This window comes from Pinus tabuliformis, chromosome 6 (genome assembly GCF_031772625.1).
Source record: "Pinus tabuliformis cultivar Carrire ecotype Pingquan chromosome 6, CPIR1, whole genome shotgun sequence".
Classification (NCBI taxonomy): domain Eukaryota; kingdom Viridiplantae; phylum Streptophyta; class Pinopsida; order Pinales; family Pinaceae; genus Pinus; species Pinus tabuliformis.
The window spans coordinates 1,788,712,783-1,788,735,928 of record NC_142292.1 but is presented as its reverse complement, the minus strand read 5'-3'; the positions used below and the strand labels follow the sequence as shown (position 1 = coordinate 1,788,735,928).

The window sequence follows — 23,146 nt, the reverse complement described above, 5'->3', positions numbered from 1 at the left end:
GCACCTGTAACCTGCAAAAGAAAAGAAAAACTAAAATAATATGTGCAAGAAACGAAACTTAAAACCCTAAACCCAGCAAAAAATTACAGTATTTACAAACTGAAAGCTCTTAAGAAGCCAGATTTATCAATAATCACAGTAATATTATCAAAATTTAATTTTAATGTAAAACACTTCAGAAAACCCTGCATGCATTCATAAAAAATATTTTGAATAATAAGCCCGGGATCAAGAACTGGCTGGGCTCTTTCAGAAAACACAACCCGGGAGTTGGCTGGTTCAGCCAAGAACTTCCCCTAACGCCCGGTAATCTAAAAAAAAGGATTTCCTGCAAAACTTAAAATCAACCATCAACATAGAAGGAGAAAACAATAGTGAAACCTCGATCAAATGGAGATACCTGCCACTATATTTCAGAATCTAAACTATCATTCAAACCCCAAAGATCAGACAAGATACCTGTGCCTAGATCAATCTTCATTAAGCTATCATTAATGCCTGAAAATAAAATTATGCGGAAAAAAATAGAACAATCTTACAGCATTTTCAGAAGAGTAACACCAGCAAGATTTTTAACCTCAAAGTCTTCTTTATTGCACAAAAAAATGACTACAAGAGAGCTTTCTTTAGCACCAGACTCAGATCAAATCCGATCTCAAATGACCCCTAGCACCCTATTTAAAGGAAAAATTCCCAACAGCTAGTTCGAGTGATCCATGTCAAAATGATCTCGACCGTCGATGAGGATCAAGATATTTCTTAATCTCATCCGTCGAATTTTTAATGCATTAAAAATTTGAAATTCTGCATTTATTTACTCAAAATATTATTATTTTATTATTTTTTAAGTTTTTACTTTATTTTATTATTTTTATTTATTATTTATTATTTTATTATTATTATTATTATTTTATTTATTTTTTAATTTATTTTTAAATGGATCCTCGAACTTAGCCTTTGGAAAAATCACCTAGGACCTAGGACTTAGGACTTATAAGGGGATTAAAAACATTTTCTAATCCTCAAGACACTTTACATCATGACTTTTACAACTTTATATCTCAAGGGGGAGAACCCATTTGACATAGAGCCTCATAAACCACTCAGTTCTACGACACAACTATAATCTAGCAGATTAACACACTAGGATTCTCCTCAGATTCTAATGACAAAATCCATTCCGGCTTTGGGGTTAGGTTGAAGGAAAACTCTGCCGATCATAGATCGGTGAGACAAAAAACCTTCCGAAACGTAGATTATCACTAGAAAATTAGGTCCACCTAGGCAATTTACATACATGACTCAACTTTGCTAAGATTATTTACAATTAAATATGCAGACTGGGTTTACAACATAAATTGATCAAGTTGTCGATGACTGTCGAATAGCACGGACATGTCGATCAAGCGCTATCCCTTTTTTGCGAAGAAAAGGGGGTTACTGCTGGGAAGTTGACACGTAGTGGTCAACAGGTCCCTATATCTAAACTTAGGAAATTAAAATAATTAATGGATATCAATCTAACTGTGGGTGTAACTTCTAGAAGAAGACAAGGATCAAGCGGAAATGATCTTAGCCATTGATTAGCTTCTAACCTGCGCTGTTGAATGTCAACAAGAAGATTATTTAAGGAGGCTTGAGGGTCATTTGGAAAACACACCGAGAGTCGATCAGTCAAATCGAATTGTTGAGCCAGAGAGCAGCGCAGTGATTTTGTGGTGATCACGCAGAGAGGGGCGAAGAAAGTTTTGGCTAGAGAAACTTCTCCGGAACCAAGAATACGTAGCAGGGAGGCAAAGAAAAACACAGAGGATGTTGAAATTTCTAAGTCTAACCCGCTAGAAATTCTTCCTGCACTATCTAGTTTATTTCACCTACTTGTTTAATTTCTTAACAAGTTATTTAACCATATAAATATTGAAAATAAACACAAGTACAGTCTCAACCATCTACAGATCATCAATTGAAAGAATAGACAAACATACAAGGGACACCGTTATTTTTGGACAATTGTCACCGGAAAAACCCAACTTGGGAACACAGCTGTAGCAGTTCTGAGGGTTTTATTATTAAGTAGCTCTCTTGAGTACAACTGGGTGCCAAACTGGCTCACCTGATAGAGAAATCAATCTGGCAGTAATACCTCTCTTCAGAAGCAGATATTCGGCAAGTCTGCACCACGAAAATATCTCTAACGCCTCTCTGAGGCTCTGCATCAGCCCTCATGGCCTCTACGTCAACCTAGAACCCTCTGCGCCAGCCTTCAGCCTTCTGATGCTTTGCCCAGGATCTCTGGCCCTCTGCGTCACTTACGTTGACCCTGGTAGCCTCTGCACAATCCCTCTGGCCCTCTGCGTGGCTCTTGCTGGCTCTGCGTAGCCTTCTCTGCCTCTGCACTGGTCCTTCAGCACTATCTCTACCTCTCTGCTATGCACTCACTGCCCCTCGCTGCAACTCTGATCACTAGTTTGATTTCTCTCAGCAAACCCCGCTCCAGAAAATCGAACTAACTGATCAATCTTGGTGTATCTCCAACTAACCCTCAAGCCTCCTCTTATATTTTTTCTGTTGAGTCTTCAACGGCCGAGATTAAATCTCTAATCAACGGCTAAGATTAGATTTGGCTTGATCCATGTCTTTTAGAACATTCTCACCCAGTTTTATATTAATACCCATTAATATTTTTATTTTCCTAAGTTTAGACTTAGGAACCCATTAAAAATATTAATTATTTTAATATCTCTCTAACCGGGTGGAATTTCCCCAAACCATTTCTGGGTCTTGGAGATCTCATGTGATTTAGCCTCTCCACCAATTTTCATGGCTAGATCACATCCGATGCTACCCCAAATCAATAGAGGAAGCAACGCAATGCCCAGTGAGGGTGACGCAGAGTCAGGAAGGGCTCACGCAGAGCAGTGCTTCCAAGCAAAGGTCTGAAATTTTGCTAGGGGTTTGACGTTCTGAGCCAGGAGGGCTGAAGTCAAAGCTCTTGAGATAAAATTGATCCAGCTAAGAGGTGATGCAGTGCCTCAAAGGTAGTGACATAGGCCCATGCAGTGACTGCGTAGGGGCAGCGCGGAGGTAGCCGGAGACTCGTTGGTTCAGCTGACAGATCAGTCGGGACTTTTAGCGTGGAGTGAGGTAATCTCACTAATTTCTTCGGCCGGGTGATATTCTTTGTATTGGATAGCCAACAAGGCATCCAAAGTTTGTATTCAAAAATAACTTCTGCTTGATAATAAAAAACCCTCAGATCTGTTGCACTGGTTTTCCCACATTGGGTTTTTCCAGGGACATTTGTCCAAAAATAACGGTGTCAATGTGTTGTATTTTCTTTCTTGCTTGGTTTTTTGTTTCCGTATTATATTAAATGAAGTGAAGGCTACAGTGTATGTATTTCAATATTTTCCGTAGGAAACTACAAGTAATTTGATTAAAGGAATCTAACAAATAGGAGAAATATCATCAGTCGCTGTAGTAGGGATTCCGGTGTAGGAATTTTCACGAGGTCCTCTCCTAGGGAACAATTGGATGATTAGGGACAACTGCAATTTGTTATGACACACAGTTCAGCTGTCTGCAATTAACTTTCTTTGGAAACAACAGTATAAAGATACTTTTCATGAGGAACGATCCCCTCGTCACCTACAGGAATTGAGGCTTTATGAGCAATGGTTGGCTTTGTTTGTTAAAGTCAAGTCATTTTTTTCCATAAATATGTGGGCTGCCTTCCTATAGGGGCACAGGCTCATATGCTCACATTTCTAGTTTTTTCGGAAGGGAATTTCCTTGATGCTGATATTAGATTTTTCTAACTCTCTTTGTTCCATGATGTAACTATTTGTTCCATGTAGTATATGATGCATTCTCAAAAACAAAACAAAAATATTATAAAACTTTGTATAACCAATCTCCAACATGAATTCAGAAACCGTGGAAAATTTATATAATTACAAGATACAAGAAAGGGGTAGATAATAGATTAACCTGCAATGGCTGTGGATGCAAACCTTGTCCAACTGCTTCACCTTTTGGAAACTGTGACTGTCCAACCAAGTCCCTACATGGCTCTAACTTAACTGCTTCATAGCCTGTGTCCAGAATGTGACCTGCCGCAAGATTCTTATGTTCAATTTCTCTGCAAAGCCCTTCATCATTTCCATCTCTATTTGGTTCAATAGTCACAGTCCTCAAAGTTTTGCAGACTTGTTGCATGGTAAGAGACAAATTGTTCAACAACTGCTGTTGTTCTGACCTATCGTTACAAGTAATTGGAAGGTAGAACTCAATAACATAGTCATCATTTCCGGTATAAGTACTCTGCAAACGAATACCAACAGCAGCATTCAGGCCAAACATTCGTGCATAATGCACAAGGGGGTATTCCATAATATTAAAACTCTTCACATCACTTGAAAAGTATGGTCGGTTGGAGGCAAAGGCTTTTCCTGGAACTCCTTGGCCTACATCCAAATGGTATTCAGAGCAAGCATCCCAGTAACCTAACAAGTGACTATCTCTCACATAATATGCCATATCCTGAGTTGACAAGCATATCCGTCCTGTGCTTTTATTTGAGGTTTTACAGCTCTTTTTATTCAAGTTCTCATCACCTGGGAGACTTGAATGTCTGCATGGAACCCACGTCTGTGCTAGTGGTAGTTTGTAAGTCTCACAAATTGCTGTCAAAACTTCTAATATCTCATCTAGAACAGCGAGACGGTACCCACAAGCAATCTGATTGAATAAGACGTCAAATAGAGGAAACGAACAAAGTCAAAAAATTTAGCAACAAAACAGAAATCATAAATTAGACTTTCAAAAAGGTAGACAAACCGTGAACAGTACCTGTGATCTAGGATGATCCCATAGCTCTCGGGAATTTAAATTCACAGTCTGCAATTCAGTTGAAAGGACACATAAAATTAATACTTGTAATAAAGAATCATATACTGTTCTTCTACTGAGAAATTATTCCAAACAAGCGTCAAAAAACTGTTTTGCTGAATCTTGAACTTCTATGTTTGCCAACTCTTTTATCTGCACATGCTTTGGGCTGAAACCTTTGATCAAGAAACAACCTTCAAAAGTCTTTGGAGAATAATTGCATAGAGAGAGAGAATTTACAAAATTCAAAGAAATTTTCCTAAACTGAAGTACTCACTTGGCATCAGTTTTGAATAATAAAAAATAAATTACAACAATTTTCATAAACCAATGCCATGAATGTTTAAAGTGAAACAAAAATATTCACGTTGTTCGTTCTTCAAGCCTGGGTTTCTGTCATAATAACGTCATTTCCAGCTCTTAGCATATATTTACAGATGGCATGTAAATATTTCAATCAATGCCAAGGCAACATTAAAAAGAAATGTATACAGTATTACTTTGAGTCGCTAAAATTTTCCCTTGTTTGTCCAGGTCATTAAGTCATTTCGTTACAAACCCAAAGTTACATTAGAATGAATCAAAATGGAAGTGGAATTTGTTATCAAAGGAAAAGTTGAATGGATGTTGATTAACACTAAATTTACACTTGGTAAATTCAAGTGTTACCTTCAGTATCGTTTGTGAGCACATTCAGGATCTAGTTGGACTTCTCATTAGTCCATCGTGATTTTTCGGCAGCAACGGTCCATGGACACATTCATACTGGGTCCTCTGGCCATCATCCTTTTCCAGAGATGTAGATTTCAGTTGCCATGGTTTTTAGTTATGTTACAGAGATTGAGCTTCAGAGATCAGAGTTTCAGGGAACAGCACATTCAGGGCTATTTTGGTAGATTACAACTAGCTCTAGGTTGGCAGGGCCTCCATACATACAGGTAAGTTCAGTTTATGAGATTGATTGAATAGAAAACTAGTGAACTTTTGATGTGATTGTTAGTCCAATTCCAATGGGAAACAAACACTTTTCTGGTTGCTGCCTGGGCTTGCCTGTTCAGGTCAATCTGGGTCAACATTAGATAAGAACAGGGTGCTCTTCTTCTCTGCTTTTACCAATGCTTGGGAGTGTTACCCCTTTCTGCAAACTTCAATGAGAAAAACAGGAGGTTGTCATAAAGGTCATCTGTTACAAATTTCTGTTAACAGATTTATAGGATGCAGGGTGTGATTCTTGTAGCAGGTTGTGACATTGATTTTATCATATATTGAATCATACCCAGAAGCATGTGCTTACCTTTGCATGCTTGAAAAGGCACGATTATGAGTTGGAAAAACACAGTAGCATGAAAAACAACCCCTATCCTGAAGATGTGCTGATTGTTGTAGATACTCGTGTTGCTATTAATTTGGCTTGCTCTTGATGATATGCATGCCACATTTGCGCCAAGTAACAAATGGATTCACAGATGTTTCTTTTTCAATTATATGGTTCCCTGATTTAGTGATATTTGTAAATAAATATTTGAGAGAAGGTAGGGCACTTTCTCCCTTAATGACTGGAGTGCAGTATAAACGTTCCTCTAATTAAACCAGCATATAACTATGAGAAAGAGAACTGCTAGTGTGGTATGCTAGGTGTTTGCAGACTTAATTTGATAAGCCTTAACTGTAGACCTGGGCACTTTCTTGGGATTTTATACCAGCATGTCTGAGGAACAAAGGCATGCCTTATTAAGGGTTTTCATCTCTATTCTGTAGATCTATTCAGCTCTGAGATGAGGAGCTTGTTTTGAGTGCTTTCTTGAAAACATTTATGGTGCTCTGTGTATGCTAGAATATGCCTAGCTGGTGCACCCTATAGAAGACTCTTCCCCTTGCTGTTATGTTGCTGTTGACGAAGATGGATCTTGATTCTGGACATATTTATCTGTGGGTTTTGTGGAGAAAAGGCAGTAGGAAGAACTTTATGAGCTTTTTTTGGGGGGGGAATTATATCGCCTATCAGCAAGATCAGAGTTGACATGCATCTTCCTTTAGAATTGACATGGGAATTCATTTTAAAGGCAGAGGGCTGCCCTGATTTTTGGGAGATACGAATATGGACAAAGGGGTCCTAAGTTTAGCAATGTTAAGTTTGTCGAGTGTTGCACACATTTTGTCAAAGTTCCAAGGAAGCAAGTGTACCAAATTTTTCAAAGGATCGGAATCATCAGCCAGCAGTCTTTTGAGTCATTGTAAAACCATTCTGCAAATTTGTAATGTAAATTATGCTAATAAGACTGTGTATGTATGTAACAATCTAAGTAAGTTCATTATTTTGGTGATGAATTTCATCGTAGGAGGTTTTTTGTCTCACTGATTATCTGTGTTTCTAAACACGGATAATCGGCAATGTTTTTCCCTCCAACCTCACTCCAAAGCTAGGGTGGAATTTATCCCCAAAGTCTTAGGTGAGTCCTAGTATTTTAGTCAAGTCTTCTATAAAAAGTGATTTGGGAATAATTTAAATTGTTTGGCTAAATTATTTTAGTACAAGTCACTTGGTCTATTAGATCATATTGTATCGCATAATAAGTTTGATGAGGGTCTATAACGAACAGATATCCCCCTTTAAGGGTTGAATTATTGAAAATTCTTATGTAAAAAAATATGTTAATGCATGTTACCTCATACTTAGACACCATGGCTAAAATATTTGAGGGTGGAAAAATAAAATTAATCCACTCAACTGTCAATTAATTAATTTTTCTGGCAAAAATAAAATTAAATCATAAGCCAGAAAATTAATTAATTAGAATAAAAAATTAAAATGTTAAAGAAATTAAATTCTCCAAGTGGAAAAATTCGTGGGTCTAAAAGAAATTAAATTTTGGAGGTCCCTCACCAAGGGAATATTGGAAATTTCAAGAAAATTTGAGCCCTTGGACTTTGATGGTTAAGTCAAAGTCACAATTTTGAGGAAACTAGCTCAAAATAATTATTTTTGAGCTAATAAAAAATAGTTTTAATGAGAAATTCGAAAATTCCTCAAAAATAATTATTTTCGATGGTGGAGATTAAAATATTATCAAAGATTTATCGACGGTCGAAATTATTTTGACAAGAAACAAGCCAACTAGCCGTTATTTTCCACTAGGAGGAATTTCTCTATAAATAGAGGGCATTTTGCCTCTATTGATCATCTAGATCTTGAGCTCTGGTCTGATGTAACTTTGTAAATGTTGGTGTAAAGCCACTGTCCTACTAGGAACATTTTGATCATCATAATAAAAGACTTTTGGGTGTAGTTCAAAGTGTCTTTGTCTCATTGATTTGTGGTATGTGTTGGATATGTGCATTCCTATATTGTGCTTTAAAACCTAATTAAATTGTTATTTCATTTGTAGATGATAGGAACATTCTATTGGTAAGTTTAGGGCTTATCTTAGGTGATCCGATTCATTGTATGTTCTAAGAGTTTCTTCTTGAGAAAATATATAGAGTTTGCAAGTTCCCCAGTCCTTGCGCTCCAAGTTCACAAACTATGGGCACACACTATGTTTGGATTCTGAATATTTTATGTAATTTTCTAAGTTCTCTAAGGATGTGGTTTAACATTTACTTTTCGAAATACATCTAGTCATTGTCAAAATCTACAAAAAAATTATTCTTCAAAATCTTTCTAAGCATTGTACATTTATATTTTTTGTAAATATATTTTGTATAACAATTTTTATAAATTATTTTATTTTCTGACCCTTGTTTTACAGCTAGGGTTTTGGGCTTCTGGGAATTTTTGAATTTTTGTATATATTGGGGTTTTGGGTACTTGTAATTTTATTTGTGTAGGTGAGATCAAAGAAAATTTGTTGGATTAGAGCTAGATCTAAGCCCTTGAGGATAAGATCTAGTCTCTAGAATTTTTGCAAGGCCAACTATTGAAGAATTTTGCAGTGAAATTGAAGATCTGAAGTAAATTCGAGTTTTTAGCGAGGGTTTGAAATTTTTTAAGGCCTCCAGGCCCAACATCCCTTCTAACCCTAGTCATCCAGCCCTCCTTACCTCTATGTTAGCCATTTCTAGCCTCTTAAGGCTAGCCGCAGACCTAATTAGGCCTCAGCCTGCCCCATTAGCCCTTGTCGTGGGCATTTTTTGCCCTTGCAGGGTTGGTCATAAGGCCTAAGGCCCTCGGCCTCCCCTTGAGTCCTTGCCATAGGACCCAGAGGGCCTCCTCCTGCCTTTGACCCTCCTTCCAGCCCTCTGCCTCCCCTCTTTTTAGCCTCCCCTGCCTCTGTACAACCTCTTGGAGGTTCCTTCTAGGGTGTCACAAGCCTTTAAGGTCTCAAAACCCTATGCCGCAACCCCTCTAGAGCCTTTCGACCCCTCCTCAACCCGACGACAACGTTCCTAGGCTTGTCATGAGGCCTTTGTGGCCTCTAGACCCTAGTCGCAGGCCTATTAAGGCTTATCCCTCTTCTTCTAGCCTCCATTCCTTCCTTCATTTTCCCTATTCCATCTCTATGGATTATTGTGATTTCTGAACTAAATATTGGTGGCTTGCAAGCATACTTGAGCACAATTTTGGCGTTTTTCAGGTGCCAAAGACATTGGAAAAAAAAATTTGCAAGTTTGGCTAGTCCTTCTTGTCAGAAAATCAGAAAGACAGAAATATTTTCTTATATAGATAATTACTTGTGATTCTTTTATCTTTATGTTCTTCTTTTATCTTTTAATTCATCAAGCAATAACCAAAACAATAACACAACGACAACAAATGTAGGTGGACAGCTAAGGCAAAACCCCTACCTAGGGGAAAACCTAGTCAACAATTCTTCCTTCAATAGTTTCTTGAGATAATCCAAAACTCTTGACCTAGACAAAGACTTCCTCCACACCAAGTTAGCCATCATTCCTTCTTGCAGATGATAACCACTAAATAGCAATTTCGACCTAGTAGCATCAACTTGCAATAGCAGCTTAGACCCAACATGATCCAGATTTAAACAGGAACACAACAAATTGCAAATATAACAATAAATACAAAGATGCTTACATTCATTTCATTAATATCAAATATTAAAATATGCTTACAAACAGAATGGAAATAAGACTAGCTCAGGAAATGGTAGCTTAGCTCTGAGAAGAGATGTGGTAGCTACATGCCTCTGAACTGTGTTACAATGAGGCTCAAAGGCCTATTTATTATTGAGAAACAATGGAAAACCCTAAACATCCAAAAACCTAACCTTAGGAGATGAAGCGCCAAACTATGGGCCCCGTTTGGGTAAATTGGTACATCAACTTTCCAGGGTTGTAACTTTGGCATACGATCTTTTTTTGACACGCACAATACCTCGTTAGAAAGATCTATCCGAGGACTACAACTCTTGCATAACCAACATCGGTCAATGACCCATGTTGGTTCTATTTTTCCAAAAAAAAACGTCGTTTAGGGCCTCAAAACAGCTCTCGAAGTTCAGGACCTAAAAAACTGCCAAAAAGAGTAAATTGTGCTAGAAATAAGAAAACTGAAAGAAACAATGGTGGGGGTCCAAGTGGAATAGGCGGGTGGCCACCAATACCCACTTGGATCACAACAACTGGCAACAGAAACTTCATCTAAACAAAGGAAAACTTCGATCTCCCTAGATACTCCTCCTAAGTGAGAGATAGATGACCCAAAATTTTGATCTTGATGTCTTCTTCCTTCCTCCAAAATTTTGCACTATTTTCCAGCCCCTTTCCAACTCTTCTTCAACTTCACATTTCCGAGCTTCTTCCTTCAAGATATCGAACTATGAGAGAGAAAATGAATTGCTCCAAATGAATTCAAACTTCCTTATATATATAGCTTTCCGGTGAGGTCAAATTGTCCTTCTTAAATCCGACTTAATCTCCTTGAGGCCAACTTGGTTTGGAGGGGATAAATAGCATATTTGACTCAATATTAATTCTTTTTACATGATTCAAAAGCCCAAGAAGGGTCTTTTTTAATGGACAAGGATTCCAATGACTTAGAATAAATCCTAGAAGTCCTTAATGGGGATTTTGACCTAAACCAAGATGACCCAAGCATGAAACCCATGCTTTAATGTTTAAGTTTCTAAGTCTACTTAGTTAGAAACCCTCCATGCACTTTATCTGATTTATTCCTACCCACTTGTTCTGGTACTTAACAATTTATTTACAATGTAAATACTGAAAATAAACACTAGTGCATGCTCAACATATTACAAATTAACAACTGAAAGAAACAGAACAATCACACCATATGACACCATCATTTTTGGACCAATGTCCCCGGAAAAACCCAATGTGGGAAAATCGGTGCAACTATCTGAGGGTTTTCTTATTAAGCAATATCAGAGTACAATCTGGGTGCCGAAACCGGCCTACCCAACATAGAATTTCCTTGGCAGTAATACCTCTCAGTTTGAGACAAATCCCCTGGCTGAAACCCCGGATAATCCTTCCGGCAGCTCCTCAACACCAATCCACCCCAGAAACCCCAACGTCAGCCTTCTCTGGACTGCGTCAGCCCCTCTCTACCCAGCGCTGGCCCTGCATCACCCCGAATGGGTCTGCGTTAGGTCCTCTCTGCCAAGCGCTGGCCCTGCATCACCGCGGATGGGTCTGTGTCAGCCTTAGGAGGCCTTGCATCAGCCCTTTGGCCCTCTGTGCCAGCAACATTGGCCTCTCTGAGGCTCTGCGCAACTCCCGGCTGCCTCTGCGTGGCCCTGCATGAGCTCTGGCTGGCTCTGCGTCACTCTCCCCGGCTGCTGCGTTGCTCTCCCGGCACTATCTCTGCCTCTCTGTCTCTCTATACTCAATGCCCCTCTGTTGCAACTCCCGATCACTAATTCTATATCTCTTAGCAAACCTCGCTCTAGAGAATATAATGACTTATCACTCTGGTGTATTCTCCAAGTGATCCTCAAGCCTCCTCTTATACTATTCTTGTTGACATATCAACGGCCGAGATTAAGTCCCTAATCCACGACTAAGATTAGATCTGCCTTCATCCATGTCTTTTGGACCATTCTAACACAGTTTCATATTAATTCACATTAATATTTTAATTTCCCTAAGTTTAGACTTAGGGACTCCATTATAAATATTAATTATTTAATATCTCCTAAACTGCTTAAAATTTGTCCAAACCCTTTCTGGGTATTGGAGATCTCATGTGCCCCAACTTCTCCACCACATTTCATGGCTAGAGCACATCCGATGCTACCTCAAATCAAAATTTAATAAATTACATAAGTTGGGTAATCATAAATTGGCATGAATCTACATTTTCTAGTGATTGTCACCGCTACAATAGAAGTCTGATTTCTAAAAGTGACATTTGCATCATTAAACGGCCTAATACATTAAGAAATTGGCATTTTGAAAATTAGTTTTATAATAGGTTGTTTCACTTGCATATTGGCATCTCAAGTTTGCATTCACAAGTGCTCTAAATACAAGTAATATATTGTTGTCATACATCACCTTACTGTTGTCAAAATCTATTACAACATTGGAATACAAGTCACATTAGTGCTCTTATTGTCTTACATTCTAGTTGTTATTTGTCTAAGTGATTTTGAGTGCTATTATGAAGAAGGTTACTATTAATAAGCATTGGTTATTTGGAATCTAACGTTTGCTTGGCCCTTGTAAGGTCTTTCTCATAAGATCATTAACTTTGCACTAAATTCACTCATATAAGCACTTAATCCATAATTGAATATCATCTTATGTCTCTTAAGTGAATTGGACTAATCATTGAAGAATATTGGCTAAGAACACTTGCAATCTTATTTCTATAGCTCTAATTGTATATCATTAAACAATTTGGGATCTTGAGGTTTTAAGAATCCAATTGGTTTGGTATCTTCGCATCTAAGTGTTTTTGCTTAAGAGTTTCTAATTTATTCGAATATCTCTTTACAATTGGAGTTAAATAATATTGACATTTATCTCATTGAAATATCTTGGAAGTTTTTTATTGAAGCAAGAGCATTGATAACTTGTGGTAAGAATCGTTGGTATCTTGTTGAGCATTGGTTAAATTCTTCTAAGTGCTTCAATTATCACTGGACAAGTTATTACGGGATTTGGGCACATCTCGTAATTGTTGAATAATTGTATCTATTGAATCTTGTTGGCACTTGGTGACTTGGTACATTTTCTTGTGGTTAAGATTGTATCTTACCGATAAGTCCTTGTTGGTATAATTTAAAATCAAGTCATAATTAGGCCCCTATACTACTAGTGTAACCCCTTATTGTTATTAGTATAACCCACTTATTATATTGATGTACCCATGTAGTGCCCATATTGTTACTATTATGCCACATAGAAGCCCACCATTGTTACTGTTGTGCCCTACAATATTATTGTTATGTAGGCTTTGATTGTATTGGGACCACTTAGACTCCTATATATATAGAAAGGAGGTATTTTCATTTGTATCATCCAAGAATTGTTCATTTATGTAATGTAAAGGAGGTTGCCCCCTCGAAGAGGCTGAATTCTAAGGCGTGGATCTCTCTTTTCTATCTTTTTGTGAGCTGGTTTCATAACATTTGGTATCAGAGCTTTGGATTCTAGGGTTTCGCTGCTCCAAACAGGTCATCATGGAATTTTCGCTATACCTTTTATTATGTGACGTTTCAGAAGTCACAAAAAAAACCCATTTGAGAAGAATTGGCGCTGAACCTTGGGTCCGAATTTCAGATCTTTTCGCGAGATATTTTCAGATATATGATCTGCGGAAGTTGGTCTTTTTGGAGACTCCTGAATTATACTCAAAACAGGTGACCTGGGGAAAATCGTCATAACTTTCTTTCTGAGCATCGGATTAAAATTTCGTAAGAAGGTACAGAAAGAGAACGGACTATAGTTTCTGTTTATATATTTTTCAGAGTCAAAGGTTGAAACAGTGACACGTGGCACTTCATACAAGTTCGCTCTACTGAACCAGTCTATAATCAGGTCACTACGGGAGATTGTGCATAACGTTTTCTTGGAGAATCCAATTTGGATCATACTTGTGGAATTGGAAAGAGGACACAGAGGGCTACTACAGGTCACAAGTTCAGAACTTAAAGATCTGAAAGTACAGAGTTACAGTCGTTTCAAGGTAGAGCTCCTAAAATCAAGAAAAAGCAAGATGAGGAAGTTTGATGGCAAGGATCCGGTAAATTGGATACTTCAGATGGAGCAATATTTTGATATACATGGTGTACAACTGTTACAAAAGGTATGTATTGCATCTTCATATTTAGAACCAGATCAATTTTTATGGTACAAAGGGCTTTGTTCTCGTAAAAAACTTGTTACGTGGTCAATTTTCACGGAGGAAATGATAGCACATTATGAGGATATAAAGAGCAACACCTTCTTTAGAGCAACACCACAACAATTGGAAAGAGTAAACGGGCTTTGTGACATAATGGAAAGCAAAATTATGGAAACCAGGAAGCATACCCCTCACAACTATAAAGATGGAAGTGTTGTTTCTCCCAGCCTTCCACAACCTACAAGGGTTACACCACAACAATTGGAAGAAAAAAGAGAAAAAGGGCTTTGTTACAATTGTGATAGCAAATGCACTAAAGGTCATAGGTGTGATGAGAAGAAATTATTTTACATAGAATATGAAGAGGAGGAAGAAAAGGATCAAGAAACATCAAAAGAAGAGGATATACGTCAGGACACCACCCCAGAGAAAGAAGAAATGAATCAGACCATATCTTGTAAAGCCTTGGCAAGAATTACCACTCCTCAAAATCTCAAGATAGAAGGACATATCAAGAAGAAAAAGGTGCAAGAAGTGAAAGATCACATCGAGAAAGAAGAAATGAATCCAACCATATCTTGTAATTCAATGGATGAAATTACCACTCCTCAAACTATCAAGATAGAAGGACACATCAAGAAGAAAAATGTTCAAGAAGTGAAAGATCACATCGAGCATCAAGAAATGAATCCGACCATATCTTGTAAAGGACTGGAAGAAATTACCACTCCTCAAAAGATAGAAGGACATATCAAGAAGAAAAAGGTTCAAGTAGAGAAAGATCATATCGAGCATCAACAGCAAGTTCTCCAACTTTTAAAGGATAACGCCACTTCGGTGCAAAATCAAATGAAACAACAGGTAGATCAACATCGTAGTGAAAAATGTTTTGATGTGAGTGATTGGGTATTTTTACTGCTACATCTCAAGCAAGCCATTTATGAGAAGGAAATGTTGGCAATACTACATGCACTTAAAAAATGGCGACCTTACCGAATGGGAAGACGCTTCAAGGATGAGGATGTGGAAGCATTGTTTTGTGCTATTTATATTATCCAACCAAATTGGATAAACGAAGCAATGGATGAATGGAAGAAGAACGAAGAAGTATGGCGACTTATTCAAAAGTTGCAAAAGATCCCAATTCAAGCAATATTGCCAGAAATTGAAGAGGAAGGAAAAATCATATTGGAACCTGGAGCAGTCATAGAAACAAGAACCCGACAGCTACGAAATCGATCAATTTCAGAGTATCTCATCAAGTGGAAGAACTTACCCGCTGAATATTCCACATGGGAGGACAAGAATTTTATATAGAAGCATCAAGAACTACTCAAGCATTGAGGACAACGCTTTTTGAAGGAGAGGGGCATGTTAGGCCCCTATACTACTAGTGTAACCCCTTATTGTTATTAGTATAACCCACTTATTATATTGATGTACCCATGTAGTGCCCATATTGTTACTATTATGCCACATAGAAGCCCACCATTGTTACTGTTGTGCCCTACAATATTATTGTTATGTAGGCTTTGATTGTATTGGGACCACTTAGACTTCTATATATAGAAAGGAGGTATTTTCATTTGTATCATCCAAGAATTGTTCATTTATGTAATGTAAAGGAGGTTTCTCCCTCGAAGAGGCTGAATTCTAAGGTGTTGATCTTTCTTTTCTATCTTTTCTTGAGTTGGTTTCATAACATCCTCCATCTAACGCTCCATCGCAAATTGGAGCTGGGATCACCCTATATCCTTCTTCATTAAAAGTTTTTTCCCGCCATCGGAAGTTCCTGAAGGATCACTGAGGAATCTTTTGGATAGACTAAATATGTCTGAACAATCGTCGACATCTAGGACTGTGTCGTCCAACACAGCAATGACAGAACTTCCTGCTGCTACTCCAACAATGTTCGTCGGGGTACCATCTGTCCCAACTAGCTCTCAGTCACTGGATGGAGTCCATCCAGGGGCAGTTTCGACAGTATGGACTATTCTCGTTTGTTCGTCCGGAATTATATCTGGAATCTCTTATGTTGAGTCTCAACAAATTGATCCTTCTCAGTATCAATTTGGGCAATCCGGTCCCCAAAGGCAAATCATTCCTTTGAGTACTGGATTACTGCCGTATGGAGGGCAGTATACCCTTTCATTGTCTCCTCCGGGAGGACAACCATACGAAAGTTCACAACAGAATTCAGGGTATGCTGGAATTACATCTAGCAGATGGGTGCCAGTACTGCCTCAACAACCAAGAGTTGTATACTCGATGCAACAAAGTTTACCTATGTCAAATATCCCCACTACGTCGGCTATCATGACAGTGTCGCAAGTATAAGTGTTGCCTATTGTATGCCAACCTCAGGTTTCTCAGGCTGTAATACAACCACCTATTGTCCCTACGACGTGACCACAATCACCGACTAGTGGAATGACCCAGGTTCAAACGGGGACTATTACCCCCCATCTTAGCTAAACAGTCAGTACTGGTCAACATCTCATGGCTTCACAACCATGGCTAGTTCAATACCAACAACCGCAATTCCAACAAGCTTACCAAGGATCTAAGCAACAAGTCTTTGCAAGTAATAGGCAGTCGTATATTCAAAACAGTCAACATCAATCATATCATAATGGTCATACCCATCAACCTTACCAAAGTTACCAGCATCAAATGCATTATGCTGGTATGAAAAGACCAACTGCTCAGGCAATTCCATCTTATCCTGGGTATGCTTTACCGAGCCTGAATCAACAGTTGCCTTTTGTGGCGACTTTAGAGTTACCGGATCTAAATCGTCTAACGAATGATCCAATTTCCTACGCCCCTTGGTGGCCAGCGATTCCGCATAAAATTCCGTCAGATATTCCTAAATTTAATGGAAATCCAGGTGAAGACCCGTCGAATCATGTGATGACTTTTCGTCTATGGTGTTCATCAAACACTCTCAACGATGATTCGATCAGGCTTTGCCTTTTTTAGCGAACGTTAACTGGTCTGGCAGCAAAATGGTATATTGAATTACCTAGAGCTTCGTTTGAAAACTTCAGTACCCTAGCCACAACCTTTTTAACCCATTTTCAGTTACCCATAAGGTACGAAAAAGGAACAGAGCTTCTTACCAATTTCAAACAAACGACGGTCACTCACATATTTGATCATATTCATGAGTGGTGACATCATCGTAGAATGGTAAAAACATATGTTCCTTATCAGCTATTGGCTGAATGGTTTATTAAGTCATTGTTACCTTCTATTACAGAAGATGTGGCAAAGGGAGGAGTCGTCACTGAAGAGCAAGTTATTTCTCGTGCACAATATCTAGACTTGATCTATATACAGTCAGGCATGCTCTACGATAAAATCCCTGATGCTCCTAGACCGAAATTTTCCGTTTCTCCCCCTCCTAAATCAAACAAAGACTCTCATGTCGGCGATGGTGTGTTAGGTACGACTAGCACGAAAACTGTAAAGGCTACGTCGAAGAAGGCCCGTACGATTTCAAGTCAAAATGCAAATCAAGAACTTCTCGCCTCGAAAGGAAATGTCGTGTTGACTAAAAAAGGCAAAGAACCCAAGCAACCAGGAGGCAAGAAGAAAAAGAAAGGGAAGAATAAGAAATAGGAGGAGTTGTCTCCTGAAAAATCTTCTGCAAAACCTTCTGGAGATAGGAAACCAAGTCATCCATGCTTGATATGTGATGAGGATCATTGGATGAGAGAGTGTCCATATAAAGTTGAGCTTAGGAAATTCTTCAAGAGTTCAAAAATCTCGACAGTATTGACTGATCCGTTTTCGAACCCAAGAACAAATCTGGTTGCTAGCAACAATGCTTCCCCGTCCCAAGTGCTAATGTTGTCTGTCTCAAAGCAGCTAAATGATGCTTTGATATCGACAAGGAATAAAGATTACGGGATCCACAGATGTCGAAATACAAGGATAATGATCAACCTAGTAGTTTGACAACAACTTCAACCGAAGTTGCGCCACCCATCACTCTTGAACTAACGATAAAACTGCCAAAGGGAGTAGTACACAAATTGACGTTTAATCCTCGTGCCAAAGCAGCACAACATTATAATATAGTGGAGGATCTAGCCCAATCGTCGTCTGCTATGTCGACACTTGAGGTACTACAAAATTGCCCCTCCCAAAGGTAGGCTTTATTGTCAACGATAGGTGGGATTGACCCGACGGATTCCAATCTTGTGTCCTTTAATCACAAAGGATATGACCCTCAGTTACCAGCTCAACTAGCTTTCCTTATTCAAGTGAAAGCCCTCAACAAAACTGTTCATCGAACAATTATTGATGAGGGGGCATATACATGTGTTATGTCGATGAGTTGCTGGAAAAATTTAGGATCTCCACCCTTGTCGAGATCTTCGACGACATTAAAAGCATTTTATGGACAAACATACACCCCATATGGAATATTAAGTAACTTACAAGTCGAACTGGAGGGAAAAACAGTAGAAATTGATGTTGAAGTTATCGACGGAAACCTCGATTACAACATCCTACTGGGAAGGCCCTGGATATATGCTATGGCTGCAGTTGTGTTGACGTCCTTCAAGATGGTTGCATTTCCCTTCCAAGGAGGAATTACGGTTGTCAACCAAAAAACATTTCTCCCCAACAATTCACAAGTTACGGGAAGCATTCCAATGATCCATGGAAGCCCTCATTCGCTTCAAAATATCGGAGTAGGCCTGATAAAGACCCTACGTTAATGGAGACTTTTTCCCTACCGCCTCCAATCAATTTGGCGGAAGTGGTAGTGGTGGGAACCTACAATATGATATCTTCTATTCAAAAGATGTCAGAAAACGATATTAACATGGATCATCTACAGGTATTGCCTCGAAGCCCAATAGAAATATTGTAGCAATCAATTTTTTCGGCATGGGTGGCAAACCCGAATCAACGCTCATCAAGCATGTGGATAGATAGGTCTAAGGAATATGGCACGCCTTCAGATCCTTGGTCGCAAGTACATTCTACAGACGAAGGAATTGTTCAGTCAATGATGATTGACGGGGCACCATGGGAAGATTACCACCATCGTTCCCATCTTCCGAATTGTAAGGAGGATAGTTCCAGTGACCTTGATCATCCCTCAGTTTTTGACTTTCTGTCAAATACTGTAAATACGGTGGATTCTGAGCGAAACCTATCCAATATTGAAGAGACTATCACCATAAATATCTCGACCAAAACAGATGTTGTAGAGAATATTCATGTCGGAAAATCTTGTTCTCCTTCAGAACTGGAAGTATATTACGCTCTTTTTCGCGAGTTTAGAGATGTCTTTGCTTGGTAATATGACGAAATGCCAGGCATTGACCCAAGCATAGTTGAACATGAAATTAAGATGTATCCAGATGTCAAACCAGTACGACAGTGGCTCCGGCAGGTGCACCCCAAGAAAGTCATTGCCATCAAGGCGGAAGTTGAAAACCTCCTCCATGCTGGTTTTATTTACTCGGTTCCTCTAACCGATTAGGTATCGAATATTTTTCATGTAATGAAAAAACAAGGAACAATTAGAGTGTGCGTCGATTATAGGGATGTAAATCAAGATTGTCCGAAAGACAACTACCCTACACCCTTCATTGACCAGATAATTGATGAATGCACCGGATGTGAAATATTTTCATTTATGGATGGATTTTCCGGGTATAATCAAATAAATATCCGCCCACAAGGCCAGTCAAAGACTGCATTTATTTGTCCGTGGGGCACATTTTCATATCACAAGCTACACTTTGGCTTAAAGAACGCAGGGGCAACATTTCAGAGAGCAATGAATTATTCTTTCCATGACATCAAGAACATCATTCAACCATATCTCGACAATCTTTTGGCTCATTCGCGAAAGCGGACCGATCATCCGCAGCATTTGAGAGCAATATTTATACGTTTCTGACACTACAAGATACGACTCAATCTGCACAAATGTGTGTTTTGTGTTAGTTTTGGTCATTTACTTGGCTTTGTGGTCTCAAAGGATGGGATTCGTCTCGACCCATGTAAGGTTCAAGCAATCATTGATTTGCCTCCACCTTCAAATTTGCTTCAGATTCAGAAACTCCAAGGGAAAGCAAACTTTCTGAGGAGGTTCATTCCAAATTACGCCGAACTTGCTAAAGGTTATACTCGTCTGTTGAAAAAAGAAGTACCCTTCATCTGGGATCAGGTCGCGCAAGCTTCCTTTGATGCTTTAAAGGAATCCCTAATAAAAGCATCATTAATGTATGCTCCTGATTATCAAAAAGACTTTAACCTGTATCTGGCTGCAACGGATATGACCATAGCAATGGTTTTAGTTCAAGAAGACGATGGAATTGAACATCCAATATATTATTTAAGCCGAAACTTAAATGATATAGAAATGAAGTACTCCTACGTTGAAAAGCTAGCTCTCGTAGCTGTTCAAGCGATACAGAGATTTGGACACTATGTCCTCTTCAAAAAAACTACCATTTTATCAGATTGCAACCCCATGACTTATATATTGTTGCGACAGTTGCTGGGGGGAAAATATTCAAAATGGATAGTGATTTTACAAGAGTTTGATCTGGAATTCAAAAAATCCAAATCGAAGAAAGCCCTGGTTTTCGCGGAGTTACTATGCGATCTCCCATCATCGTCCAACGATGCAACATCCGAAGAAGCAATCATGGACGAAAATTTGTTTCTGATATCTTCAAGCAATCCATGGTATGGAGATATAATAATCTATCTCCAAACCCAAACATATAGGTCTAATACCTCACGCTCGGAACAACGACGGATTCGATACCAAGCAAAAGACTACGTGATCGTCGGTGATATGCTTTACCGTCGTGGTATCGATACAGTTCTGCGGAGGTGCCTCACCCATGAGGAGGCCAAAAAAGTCCTGAATGATTGTCATTCAGGCGCATGTGGGGGGCATCAATCTGGTTATGCTACAGCTCAAAAGATTTTACGAGCAGGATACTTCTGGCCAACAATGTTCAAAGATTGCATAACCGCAGTCAGAAGTTGCCATGCTTGTCAAATCTTCGATCACAAAACCAGAATACCTCCCGCACCTCTGTAGCCAGTAGTAGTTGTTGGGCCATTTTCCAAATGGGGCATAGATTTCATGACATGTAACCCCACCTCGACCGGGGGGCATGGGTATATCATAGTCGCAGTAGACGATTTTACCAAATGGGCCGAGGCAATGCCTACATTAAACAACAGTGGTGAAACGGCTGCCCTCTTCTTTTTCAATCATGTAGTCTCCAGATTCGGCGTTCCACAGGCCATAGTCTCAGATCATGGATTCCATTTTCGCAATCACATGATGGTTGAGTTGGCTGACAAATTAGGACTGTCCCACGAGAGCTCTACTCCCTATTATCTGCAAGCTAACGGGCAAGTTGAGGCAATCAACAAGGTCCTGAAGCGCATGCTGCAAAGGATGATTGGAGTCCATAAACGAAGTTGGCACCTAATCCTGTACTCGGCCTTGTGGGAATACCGAACATCGGTAAGGAATGCGACTGGGTTTACACCTTTTCAACTGGTGTATGGCCTAGAAGCGATCTTGCCAGTTCAGTGTGAAATCTCGTCCCTCAAGCTCGCGGTCGACCTTCTCCCCGGAACTTCAGAAGAAGAGGCTCGTTTCTTGAAATTAATCCAATTGGATGAAACCCGTCATGCTGTAGCTTCGGCTAACGAAGCCCATAAGAAACAAGTCAAAGCGCAATTCGACAAAAATGTCAAACCTCGTGTCTTCTCAGAAGGAGACCTGGTCTTACTTTATGACCAGGAGTTTGATAAGTTGGGAGCAGGTAAGTTCAAGTCTTTATGGATGGGTCCCTATATTGTTAAGCGTGTATTAGCAAAATGAGCCTACGAGTTGGTGGATGATGGGTCCCTATAATACTAGTGATTACCCCATTACTATTGTAGTTATACCCCCTATTTATATTTTTGTGCCCCTATTACCCCCATATTGTTATTTATGTGCCCCATAGAATCCCTCTATTGTTATTTTTGTGGCTTTATATTATTATTGTTAGGTCGGCTGGATTATATTGTGACTCCTTAGACTCCTATATATAGAAAGGAGGTTTTGTCATTTGTATCATCCAAGAATTGTTCATTTATGTAATGTAAAAGAGGTTGCCCCCTCAAAGAGGCTAAATTCTAGGGCGTGGATCTCTCTTTTCTATCTTTTTGTGAGCTGGTTTCATAACATTTGGTATCAGAGCTTTGGATTCTAGGGTTTCGCTACTCCAAACAGGTCATCGTGGAATTGTAACTATAACCTTTTTTCTGTGACGTTTCAGAAGTCACAAAAAAAACCCATTTGAGAAGAATTGGCGCTAAACCTTGGGTGCGAAGTTCAGATATTTTCGCGCGATATTATCAGAGATATGATCTGAGGAAGTTGGCCTTTTTGCAGGCTCTTGAATTACATTCAAAACAGGTGACCTGGGGAAAATCTTCATAACTCTCTCTCTGAGGATCGGATTGAAATTTCGTAAAAAGGTACAAAAAAAGGACAGACTCTAGTTTCGTATGTGTGTGTTTTAGATTCAAAGGTTGAAACAGGGACTCGTGGCACGTCGTACAAGTTCTCTCTACTGAACCAGTCTAAAAGAAAGTCACTGTGGGAGATTTCACATAACTCTTCCTTGGAGAATCCAATTTGGCTCAGACTTGCGGCATTGGAAAGAGGACGCAGAAGGATACTATAGGTAAAAATTTCAGAATTGGATGATCCGAGATTACAGAGATACATCAGATTCCATATCAGGCTTCTATAAAGTGAAAAAGAGGTGTGTAGTTTTGTTTTTAATTTTTGTGTAAGCTTGGTTTAACGGAATTCAAAGGGCATAGTAAAGCATTATTATCGGTAACTGATGCCCCGAGGAAAGAAAATGAAAACACCTAGTAGGGAACTTGAAAGCTCTAGCATGACTCATGAATAAGAGGAAGAAATGC

General features: G+C 39.1%; 1 protein-coding gene across 1 annotated transcript in view; it reads right to left on the bottom strand.

Moving 5' to 3' along the window:
* Positions 1-3,945: 3,945 nt before the first annotated feature.
* The window catches only part of LOC149266160 (protein NLP3-like), a 37,783-nt gene continuing 18,582 nt past the window's right edge, over positions 3,946-23,146 (bottom strand). The window contains exons 2-3 of the mRNA XM_089407333.1: positions 4,852-4,899; positions 3,946-4,740 (exon numbers count right to left, since the gene is read on the bottom strand). Of these exons, the coding sequence (XP_089263459.1) occupies positions 3,946-4,740; positions 4,852-4,899 (843 nt within the window). The remainder of the gene's footprint in view (positions 4,741-4,851; positions 4,900-23,146) is intronic.